The 12,996-nt window shown below is 39.1% G+C and overlaps 1 protein-coding gene across 1 annotated transcript in view; it reads left to right on the top strand.

Moving 5' to 3' along the window:
• csmd2 (CUB and Sushi multiple domains 2) overlaps window positions 1–12,996 on the top strand; it is a 250,682-nt gene that overhangs the window by 165,038 nt on the left and 72,648 nt on the right. The window contains exons 26-28 of the mRNA XM_078267604.1: window positions 70–196; window positions 12,326–12,528; window positions 12,743–12,934. Coding sequence (XP_078123730.1) covers window positions 70–196; window positions 12,326–12,528; window positions 12,743–12,934 — 522 coding nt within the window. The remainder of the gene's footprint in view (window positions 1–69; window positions 197–12,325; window positions 12,529–12,742; window positions 12,935–12,996) is intronic.

The following is a 12,996-nucleotide window of genomic DNA, read 5'->3' as shown; positions in this document are numbered from 1 at the left end:
TTTTACTCCTAATAAGGAGCATCGCTCGTTTCCTTAATCCCTCTGTCTTTCTGTTTTCCCTCTTTCTAGCTGAGTGTGGGGGCACCATCAAGGGTGAGCTTTCCGGTCGTATCCTGTCTCCGGGCTACCCAGCCCCATATGAGCACAACCTGCACTGCTTGTGGACCATTGAGGCCGCCCCTGGAAGCACTATTAGGTCTGAACAACACTCTTTGTTTCCTTGTTCGTGCTTTCTAGTTCTCTGATTACATTGTTCTTTTCCAGACTTTCTTTCAATCTACAACCTTTCAATATACTTCCAATTTAGCCCCCCGTTTTGCAGTGGTATTCATCACTTTCACAGGCTGCTGTGTAATCAATCTTCAGTGAGCTGCTATTGGCCAATAGTTGAGTTACTACTGGGTGAGGGGATATAGCACCTCAGAGCCTCAAGAAAGTCAAGTGTTTGGCTTTAAAATGTATGCGTGTTATATATTCTGAATTTGATTAAATGTGAAAGCCTACAAAGGTGAATGGTTTTGGCTAAAGGTATTCGTTGATACCTTTCTAGACTATTTAAACTTGAGGTTATTCTCTAGCACCATATTTATTTCCTGTTATGTATATTTTATTGAACAAAGATATTTTCTCCATAATTTGTCCACCAATCCTAATTTCCTGCCATTGTCAAGCAGCTCATCAAGGTCAGGGTTGTAGTGGCAGCAGGGCCAAGCAAACCAGATGCCCTTTTTCCACCTCATGTCCTGCACATCGGCTTGTTTTCTGTAAACAATATGGCAAGGGCTAACGTGGAGTTAGCGAGCTAACGTTAGCCAACTAACAAGTTGTTCACCAGCTGGCTGGTTCCGCCATGCTGTTGTGCTGCATCAGTTACAGAGAATGAGCTGAACAGCAGGCTGCGTCTAACGTTAGCGGTCCGCTGACCCACTGTCGATGGGTCTAACTGTTCCTCCTCACTCCCAAGAACATCTCCCGAACTGCGTCGGGCGGTTCTCCTCCCAGCGAGCTACGACACAGTTTACGGCCCCACTGACACGTATTGTCACTGTGACAACTAACAACAATCGCCATTTTGTTGTGTATCAATCAAATGACCACGGTAAACAGTCCAATGGCCTTTCTATCCATTTTATTTCTATGGTCCTGCAGCTCATCCTTTGGGATCCCCAGATGTTTGTCGAATGTGATCTTGGGCTGCCCCAGAGTATTTTGATGGGGTTGTGTGGTGAATGGTACATCCCGAAGACAGGCACCTGGAATCATTACTGGATGACACAGTCAGCTTATCACCCATACTGTGATTTTTTTTAGACCAGCTAGAAAATTATGACATTTTCTTCACTGTGTCAGTTACATTTTTGACTCAAGTAATAGAACATTGGGAATAATTAGCTACATGCTTTAGCTTCCATCACCTACGGCTCTATTTGCTTTTCTCTACTGACTCTGCATGCACTCATGCGTGCCTATTAACGTTAAATGCATTATAATAGCGTATTCATTTATATATGCACATGTTTGTGTATGTGCTCATTGCTTTGGCTTTCAGGAGACAATAGAGACATTACAGCACCCTCATTTTGCCAGTGTTACTGATGCAAGCTGCCAATTATTTAATTATTATATGTAGGGCTGGGCGATATGGCAAAAAATATGATCACCATAATTTTTTCCATATTGATCAATATCGATATTTATCACAATATATAATTTGATAATGCTGCCAGGTTGAAGAGTATCCTGATAATAACTGAAGCCTGAAGAAACCAGAGGGTAGTATTAGTTAAACTTTAGAATATAGTTTATTAACATAAAAAATAGAATAACATAATGTAACATTGAACTGTGCAAACATGGCTTGGTTTAGAATATATTGTGTGATAAAAGAATATATTGAATAACATCTAAATGTAAAAATTTTACAAACATGCTTTATCTGCCTTAACAAAACAGTACAAGTTAGTAATGTAAATGCAAATAATGTAAATAAAACTAAAAGCTGTGACTACTATCACATTCACTTTTCATGTGGGGCAATGGTCGCAAAAGACGACACGATTGATTGTTGTTTTTCAGCCCTGATAACCCTGTTAACAGCAGAAGAACCACTAGGACGTTGGACAAAACATGTGAGCAGACTAACGTTAACATGGGCCCGCATTTTCAAACTCTCGCTGTGTTCGCTGGGATGGTACCTTTTCAACTGACAGAAAAGATTGGTTATGTTTCCCGTCTTGGTCGACATCGACCGACGACATATTTTGCAGACAGTGTTAATCTGTGCTTCTTCGCTTTTGAGATATCCAAACCACTTCCATATAATTGACGTTTATATTGACTGTTACCTTTTTTTGTCAACAATTTCCTCAGCTTTGGATGATGATGCAAGTTCACTTTCACCGTCGCTTTCGTGCCCATGCCCCTCGGTTCCACTCATTTTCTTCACCGCCGGTAGCTCAAACAATGCTCTGCGTAGGAAATGGGCGTGTACTTTGACGGGCAAGCCAAAAACTTCTTCTTCTATTGACGTTTTTTGGCAGTTGGCAAACAACTTTTGGTGCACAATACCACCACCTTCTGAAATGGAATGGAGTTTATTTCTGCTGTGTGATAGGCTGTTAGATCTATCATATCGAGTAAAACATGTCCAAGTTAATCATCGTTATCTCCCTGAATTTTATTGCGATCCCATATCGAGATCATTTTATCGCCCAGCCCTAATTATATGTTATAATTGTGCCTAATTAAACAACTTGCTTTTCTTTACCTCACCTCTCCTCACCCAGATCCACCCCAACAATCCATACTGTAGCCATTACCCTTCAAAAAAATACACCTTCTCTCTCCCGTGTGTCATTATCCAATTTGGTTGTTCCAAAGTTTGGAATCACCTGTTACGTATATAGATGTTTTTCTTCTTTCTTTCAATAATGGCTATTTTTACATACATAAAAAACAGTATAATTCAGACACTAAATGTATTATTAATGTTTGAAATAATTTTGGTCCCAGAAGAAGAATTAAATGATTAAAACTTTAGTCAATGTCCTCACCATGTTGCATGACAGAGGAGAATACTGTTATGAGAATACATCTTCTCCCAAAATACCATTCAATGAAATAGTTTTCCAGTCCAGAAAAGCATAAGTGACCCTTGATCATAAATGAACTACAACAATGGAATTAGGCTCTAATTATTTTGAGTAGCCGTTTCAGGGCTTCAGACTGCGACCAAATGGTTTGCTGCGATATGATATTAATGGAGAGAGCCGAAAGCGGTCGCGGTGCTGTTGACGTTACACTTCCTAAGCAGGCACAACAGTGGTTTCTGTGCCCTGGTGACTGACTGACAGGCTGAGGTTGTAAGGCAAGGCAACTTTATTTCTACAGCACCTTTCAGCAACAAGGCCATTCAAAGTGCTTTACATGAAACATTAAGGAGCAATTAAATACGGTCATGAAAATAAAACAAGCTAAAAAAAAATATACAAATACAAGAATAAAAGTTACAGTGAGTAAGAAATTAATAATTTTTCAATTTAATAGGTTGTAGGGATGGGTTTGGGAAGAGGATTTTGTTTAATTAATAAAATAACATAATGTTCTAAATACATAGGATAAATCGGTTTGACAATAATTTTTACAACTGAAATAATTGTTTTGTAATTTTAGAGGGAAAGTACCAAACAAGAGGTACCGTTGGGTAACGGAACCGGATTTCAGGTATCGGTACCAATATTGGGTCAGTAGTAGCCGAAACAATGCATGTTTAATTTTAAGTTGAATTCATTGTAATTGTAGACTAGAGCTGCTATATATATATTTTTTGTTTTTCATGACAACGATGGTGCTGTCGGTTAACCTTCTATGTTGCATCTTCAAAAGTGACACTGAATTTGAAACAGCACATTGTAATTTCTGCATCTATTATCAAAGTATTTATTAGTAATACAGTGGAAATTAGTAGAAATGTAAATATTTGGTTAGCATGTTGATTTACGGTGTGTGCCCCTGAATTTTCTGGTTGCGCCCCTAAAATTTTCAGTTGGGGGCCACTGTGCTCCTAGTGAAAAAAGTTAGTCTGGAGCCCTGCGTTTGTCTTTAAGCCCTCTGCGGTGGTTAGATTAGAGTCTATGCTATGTTCAGCTGATATTCCATGATCCTACTCCCGATAGCGCTAACCCTAGACTATCCTTCTATTTTGAAGTTTTAAGACTAGCTTGGCTAAAGTAACACGCCTGTTAATTCCAGCTTGTTAATGGCTTTATTGTGCACTAAAACAGGAACCTGTTATTATTAAAATCTGAACATATTTAGATGCTAAGCTTTTAATTTATCTTACCAATGACTGGGAATTTCTTCTATTCTTATTGAACTGTTGCTCAGAGGTATCTATCTCTTTCTGGTAGTCTGGTTGAACCATTGTACAGCGTTTTGTTCTAGCAACAAGTTTGTATTATCACACGTGCACAGGACACATTTTTAACAAGGTGGTGTCCTTGAATGTTGAAGCCTTAATCCTGGTGGTGTTATTCTCTGTCCATTAAGCCACTTAGGAATGCAGACATGAGTCAGATATTTATTAACATGCTTATGATATCTTCCATGTTTTGAAAATTGAAATGGATGGACATTAAGCCACAAACATGGAGCCAGCAAAGTGTAATGGATGTATTTGGAATATTAATTGCGTTTATGCACTGTCATGAAGCAGCAATGTAAACTAATGGAATAAGCTTGTAAGCCTAGGTACTTGAAGGAACAGTGCTGTTCAAGAATACTGTAAACCCATAAGTACATGTGTATATGAAGGGGCATGTGGAAGAGGAAGAGAACACAATAGATGGTTTAAGTAGGAGGGCTATAATCTCTCTCTTCTCATAAATTGGATTAACTTTTCCTGAAAGATAACACGCTGATCATATTGGAGCATTTATGGCGTATATGAATCCTAGCAGGGTTTTTTATGTACATTCTATAAACAAAGTTCACCAATTTTAGGGGACAGGAAGTAATTCACAATATAAATTTAAATGATAGTGATCATGTTTAATGTTTGTTTACGTCTACAGACATCAGCAGAGCTTTGGTATCTGCCCTGGGAATGACACTTTTAGCCTCAGTTTCATTTCAAATCCAGTGTGCTGGAGTAAATGCAAAACAATAAAAAACATGTCCTTATACTTTCAGACTGTACTGCATACTGTGGCATGCCATTTTCATAATATTGTACAGTTCTGTGTGGTTGTCTGCATGGATTTATTTGTGTGTGCAAGCTGCGCACACACATTCCTAGGTCCCTCATGATTGTTAGTTTAGGTTCATTAGTGCCTTCACTACCTCTGGGTCCCTGGCATTCCTCTGCAAGGTATGCTCCATATCCATGGCTTTGATCCTACCCACGCAATTCATTATTGAGAAGAATTTGCAATGCATTAGCCCGGGGATTCCTTGTATATCAAATAGTGTAACTGAAGGTAGCACACTAATCAAACCACACTGAATTCATGAGAGACCAAGAGTTGTGCTCAGTGACTGCAGCAGACATCTAAAAAGCCTACGGACTGATTTGCTGAGAATTATTGATAGAAAGAGAATATAGGTGGGAGGCAGATACTGCAATACATACATAAAGAGATAATAACAATATAAAAGTAATAGAGATGATAAGGGAGTCAATGAGCCATTTTACTGATGGAACATTCAGTGGTTAGGGCTACAGAGATCAATGGAGGGATCTACCTTAGTCCACATAGTACACTGAACAATGAGGCCATAAGAATTTGTCTTGGAATTTGTATTTAGCATTTAGTAATGAGCATGCACTCCAATTTGAGAGCTCCATTGCTGTAAAACATGCTGTACTGTGTGGGTTATGAAACTGTATAATGCTTTTGTGACTGTTGTTCACAAGGTATCAATAGGTGTAACACAGCATGTGAACAGCAGAGATTTTAGTTAGACCCATAGTTGAACTCTGTCCATAGTACAGTATGGCTTTGGGAGTATGGAGAATTGGCTTCTTAATCCCTCATCTATTGGTTTAAGCATGTCGTTCGCTTTCACACTTCAATTGTACAGTTCAATCAGTACATATATCAATAATATTATCTAATGATAATTTGAGATTTTAGTGGCCCTCCCCTAAAGATTACTTATTCCCACAGTGATTCCTATTGATAAAAGACACTCATAGAGGTTAGAATAGAGTAGTTTTTTTACACCTATAGGGTGCAAGTCTACAGTAAAACCAAATTCTCTGCACTATATGATGATATTTTGGACAATAACATTGATCTCTACGATCATTGACAACAGTTTCTCGAGAGCTGAATTACAAAATGTCTTCAAATCCCAAATATGTCACAAATGGTGCTGACGCAGTGTAGTGTAGTTAGTAGTTGTTCCATTGTTGACTGTCTATGGAGCATCTCCAGGGATTTGTCTCTAGATAAGATCACCAGTACTGTTTGGAGAGACCTGTTCAAATATGATGAAATCTGAGCCATAAAATTATTCTTAAAAATAACATACTGTATTCAAATTATTTTTAAAGGTGGGTTTTCCCTTTAAGGAGCCACATATACCACTTTTCCAAAGCAGTGCATCCCCAATTTGTCATGCTCTATCACAGAAATAGTGCCCTCAGTCTCAAATGAAAATGCACATATATTTCACTGGGTTTGCACAGCCCAAAACAAAGTTTCATATATAATGTATTTCCTGTGTGTGTGTGTGTGTGTGTGTGTGTGTGTGTGTGTGTGTGTGTGTGTGTGTGTGTGTGTGTGTGTGTGTGTGTGTGTGTGTGTGTGTGTGTTTACTTCTGTATCTTCCTGATAGCCAATTTGAGTTTTGGACCATTCAAAATAGGGATTATACACAGCAAAGTTATACTGGCTTCTCTGTACTTTTTAAAGGGGTATGTTAAGAATATGAAGTTGGGTTTTTGTCATTTTAAATTAAGTTCAGGTTAGAGAAAGATTTGAGATTGGTGATAGTGAAGAATAGGGTTGAGTGATAAGGAATGAATATGGAAAATGGATGGTTCAAGTACAACAAGTGTGCTTGTACTCTCCATGTCCTAATTTCACACCTTTTCATGTCTTGCAGTACATGAAGCAAACAAGCTTAGTTCAGGTGTCAAAACAACATCCCCACGTGTTGGTTGTACGGTCTGGTGTGCTTGGTGTCTTTTAAAGCCCATGGTATGGATGTGTCTCCTTGATGGATGATCCCCCGGGACAGTCCCACAGAGGCCAAATTCACACATACTGATGAGGTTAGCTTTCAGTGTGACATTGCCTTTATAAACACAATCGCTATTAGTTGTGAGAAAGCAGACAGTTGCAAGCGCATGTTTGCTCTTCTTCTCTCTTCTTCCTCATACTACACACACACACACACACACCCCACATACTTATTTATCATCTTCATGCACACATACACGTACTCTGAGGACTCCCCGCAGGACTCGTAATTGCAGCTAGACTATTTTGTATTCATATGAGAGAGTCTCGACACTCTCTATTTCTCTCTCTGTTCCTCTCATATGAATACAAAATATTTTAGGCAGAATCAAAAGAGACCTGAGAAATCTTTTCCATCCCTCTCTTCCTCATCTCCTTGCAGCGATTCCTCTGACACTTGATCGAGCAATTTTTTTCTTGTGAAGAAAAGGGACAAGTGTAAAGGAGAGCCCTTAGCTGTTCAACTTCAAAACATGGCTTTCTATGATTCCACAAAACGTTAACTCTACACAAATGTCCTATTCCTTGGTGGGACATACAGTAATTCCACTTCTCTCAACCTGTAGTTTTAATTATTCCTTATGAACCCTACCCACTCCACTCCATCTCATCCCCCAAGCATTTGCGTTAAGTGGAGAAGTTGTCTTTAAATGGACTTTTCCCACTGGAAGCAGACACTTTTCTTCTTAGTTCCTCTGCAATGAACAACTTCAGATGAGTAGCTGTAAAGCATATTGTTCGTATTTACAAAATGTGAACCTGTACACAGACTGCGCTCTCTTTCACACACAAGTTTCAGAGGTAGCTGTGGTGGCAGGGTTTGCATCACAGAGTGCACTTACTAGGCACTAAATAAAGACCTTCAAGAGGATTGGTTCATAAAAGAAAAGTTTAGTCTGCATGCCTTACACATGTTCAACTAAGAAATAGACAGAGTGATTTTTACACGCCAGTCTCGACATCTTTTCTTGCTACCTTCCTGCATCCCTCTTATCTTCTCACCATCTTCTCTTTTTCACTATCTCCTTATCCCTCCCCCCCAGCCTTCACTTTCAGAGAGTGACAAGGAGAGATAGGCTATTTAGATCTTGTATAAATGGAACAAATTATCCTAACATGCAGCCCACGTCCATCTTATCCATCTGACTGCTCAGCAGAAATCCCTCCATCCGTCAGAGCTTCCTCTGCTCTCCATCAACCTCTTATCCTCCTGCCGTCATCCTCTTCTTCCAGCAACCCAGCATTGATTAACGTTGGTCTTGTTTTTGTTCCCTCGCTCACCTTCTGCTTTCTCTCAACATACGTCTTCCTTTCCCCCCACCTTTCCATCTTCCTTTTAACACATAAATCTGGAAGTAGAACATGATGCCATTCGGTGTCTGACAGTCCTGAAGGTTGCATTAGAACAAGAGACCCGTCAGCACATGAGCATTGATTCAACACGTGACCAGTGCTTGATTCCGACATTGCTCATGCAAATCCCCAGAAACATCTCTCTCACATCCTCAATGCTGTCTCGTAACACATACATGTGCACACATACACACATTGTACGTATGCATATTAATAATTGGGTACACCCCTGTACATATATAAGCAAAACAATTTTTTTTTTTTTTTTTTTTACTTATGCTGACAATCCTGTGAAACACCTCAGCACCTCCTGTCTAGGGTATGGGGAGCTGGAGCATAGCTTAAAGGATCTTAGTACCTAAGGTTTTCATAACAGCCTTTGCGTAACAAGCATCTGACTGCCTGTGGTGATTATATGACAGTGATGGAGGCCTTTGGTTGCGGGAAGTGGCGGGGCTAGCCTGGATGGTAGTGGGGGACTGCCACCAGAATTGAATTATGTTTATAATATAATGCTATATTATAATAATAGTACATCTGGACTGGTATTAGAGTTATTTGAGAGATTGCGCACACATTTGGAGAATTAGCACTGCAGAAATATCAAACATCTTTTTTACCATTTCTTTTACCCAAGCTTAACTTTATTATTGCAATATTTAATATTTTATTACTTTATTTGTCTATTTTATCTAGTGAACTGAGATTGCTCAAAATCATTGTTTCTTTCTAGCAATATCCACCATCACATTTACACACAAATACATACTGGGGGTCTGGCTAACTATAGATATATTCCATGTTTTGGTTGATTTGCTCATGTTACTCGTTAACACCATCTTTTCAGGTTCCTCCTCAGCAACAGTTGCTAAAGAAGGATCACTTTCACACCCACATTTTTAGATTCAAACCACTAAGTTGTTGACACCCATCTCTCCCATCTTTAAACTGCTACCACCATAAACAGAAGAAATGTGTGTATTCTCTAACTCTTAATAGACAAACTTTGGGGTTAGAGTCTCTGTGCCACCAGAGAAAACACAGTGTTGTAATTAAAGTTTGGTAGCAAATCACAATTGGATGTCCATGAGGTAAACCGGTTTAGCTTGCTCTCTCTTCTATCTCCTTTATCAGCTCATATACATATGTATTAGTAATGTGTTGCAGTTTGTTAATTAGCAATGTTATTATTTGCATTAAGCTTTGAATGAGTATGTTTCAGTGAATATTCACAAGAGAACTGTAAGCAGAGGAATGGGTGCAAAGAGAGCATTAGTATTTATGCTAGTTCTTTGATGATGACAGTTGGAAACATGTTGTGCGCTGCTTTACAGACATAAGAAAGTTAATGTGTGTACTGTATGTATGCCTGTCTCTCTCAATGCATCTGTTTACCAGGCGTGGCTGCCTATGCACGGGCGTGTAATGCAGCATACCCCTCACTGTACATTTACGTGAATATGTACTTGTGCGCCTGTCTGCATCTGTTTGTTTTATGTGCACTTACTTCACAGGCATTGCAACAGGACTTGTCAAGTAGGTTATGTACAGTATCCACACACACGGCACATTGTTGAGTAGCCTCTGGCTGCTGCTCACACATCAGACAGTATGGGAATCAGAGTCTGACATCAATTATGCAGAAACGGTGGGAACTTGTTGCTAAACCCGACATATCAGTAGGTTGCTGTTTCTCCTCTGCATCACCTGAAGCTCAAGGGTCTTTGTGTGTGAGTGTATGTGTGTAAAGGGATGAGGATACTAAAAGCACAAAAGTACCATGATTTCCTCTGCATGGCTGGGACAGAGATTAACATTGAACACAAAAAAAGATATTTTGAGAAAATGATTACTGGACAGATTTATAATAAGCTCAGCTTAAGCTTATGGGCAAAGTAAAATAAACAGAGCTCTACAGACTCTTAAAAAAACTCAAGTGCTGCATGAGCATTATATTACAATAACTGTTGTTTGCTTTATATTAAAACTGACATTATTGAAACATAAGGGAGAGTCAGCTATTTGCTTTGGGGCAAAATGGTTTAGATTGGATTTTCATAATTAAATCCTTTTTATAGTAGTTTTTTTATGAACTCTTTGAATCATTTAAATGAATTTTGAAGTCACAGAACAAACATATCATACATTTCCATAAGGTTGTGATGCCTTTGTTGTATCATTTTGTGTTATAATCTGTCACCGTTTTAACGTTTTAGCATGTGAGTGGTGTTCCCCACTGAGCTGATATTGACCCAATGCATTGAAGTATCTCAATATCGCTGTGACATGCGTGCAAGATGTTACACATCATCCAAGTAAAGCATTCAAAGCAACATAAGAGACAACGTTTTCTTTTGCTGTCATAAATTTGGAAAACAAAAACAAAAAACGGTGTTTTGATAAAAGCTCTGTGTGCGAATCAGGTGAGTCGAGTTCAGTTCAGTACCATTGTTTGCCTTTGAGTACATTCCACTATATTCTCTTATTTTGAAGGCATTCAAGACAGAAATGTGTTTCAGAGAATAACTAAATCCAAGGCACAAATTAATTAATTACGACAAACATTTTTATCATTTCTTGTAAGTAGTTGAGACTTTGCCGCAGGATAAAGCTGCTGAGAATACTGGATGTCTCTAAATAAGCCCTTTATATTGAGTGGCCCATGTCAACATTACCACCAGTCTCTCATTTGTTCTGACATACCATGTTCTAAGCTTTTAGTCCTGCTGAGCTTGTCCAACACACATACTTAAACATGCTTACACTCAAGACAAGCAATATATCATTATAAATCCACTGCATCGAGGGTGGCACACTTACACGCACAAACACACACGTACACAATCACGGTGCATTTCACATCCAGTGGACCACCAGCTGTCTGACAGCTGTCTGCCCCAAAGTGAGGGGTAGATATTTTGACAGCATCATCTTTCTGATGTCTAGACTGAAACTATTAAATGCCGTGGCAGACGTATCGGCTTGACTGACATTGTGGAACATCCATTGAATTCTCTGGATCTGGCGACTGTGATTCACTTTAAAATGTTATTTGTTTTCCTACTTTATACTTGCCCTTAACCATGTTTTTATCTTTCCTCTATTCTTATTGTCTCCTTTAATCACATTAATACCTTGTGTGCATTGATTCTTATAAGTAGTAGTTTAATTCTATTTGTTTCCTCCTCCTCAGTTTTCTGTCTCATCCTTTTTAATATTTTAGAAATAGGGAGATATATTGCTAAAAGTATATATATATATATATATATATATATATATATATATATATATATATATATATTTGCCTTTCTGATTTTTTTTATCATATTTAATTTTAGTCTCCATATAATAAAAACAAAAAAACTGACCCTGGATAGTAATATTTTGGAAAGAGTTTTACAAATGACAGAACAATTGGAGCCTAGATTTTTCTAAAGCTGTTAATGGAAAAGTTGCTAGATATGGACTTCTGCTGCAATATCTTCCATTAATAGGATCTAAGGTGTGTTTGAACAAAATTAAATGCAAATAGGAGGTGGCAATAGTCAGATCCTAGTAACATTTTATTACATTTTTCTGTAAAAAAAAGAAAATAAAGAGCTTTTTCTTTAGCTAAATTGTAAGGGGGATGGGTGGGTGTTAAAGCCTAAATATAATGTATCAGGGGGAATGTCTTCTGTAGAACTGTAATGGCCTCTAAAGTATCTTGTCTTTGTCTTTAACAGTCTACATTTCCTGGTTTACCATACGGAGGAGGTCCACGACGTGCTTCGGATCTGGGATGGGCCCCAGGATGGAGGGGTCCTGCTGAGGGAGCTGAGTGGCTCAGTGCTGCCCCAGGACGCACACAGCACCTTCAACACTGTCAGCCTGCAGTTCACCACAGACTTCTTCACTAGCAAGCAGGGCTTCGCTCTGCAGTTCTCTGGTGAGAAGGAAGGATGACGATAGGGAGGGAAGGAGGGAGGTGAATGAAATGTTACATGGACCTGGGTTAAATGGCTAGGTTGTAACTGGGTGTAGAGAGAGAAGAAAATCCCAACTTACAAATTTAACTCTGAACTATGACAATAATACTCCCTTTTCATCTTGTAACTAAGGATCATTTTAACGTCTGATTGAGACTCCTCTTGCTCCTTCAGTCTCCACTGCTACCTCCTGCAACGACCCGGGCATGCCTACTAATGGGACCCGCGGTGGCGACAGCAGGGAGCCTGGGGACCATGTGGTGTTCCAGTGTGATCCTGGCTACATCCTGCAGGGGGCCAACAGGATCACCTGCACGGAGATCAATGGTCGCTTCTTCTGGCAGCCAGACCCTCCTACATGCACAGGTATTACCACACCATGCAGTCATCAATTATGGCTAATGATGCTACATGAATAATGATCAGAA

Source organism: Sander vitreus, chromosome 14, assembly GCF_031162955.1.
Source record: "Sander vitreus isolate 19-12246 chromosome 14, sanVit1, whole genome shotgun sequence".
Taxonomy (NCBI): domain Eukaryota; kingdom Metazoa; phylum Chordata; class Actinopteri; order Perciformes; family Percidae; genus Sander; species Sander vitreus.
Note: the sequence above shows the minus strand (reverse complement) of the source record. Positions and strands in the feature narration are given on the sequence as shown.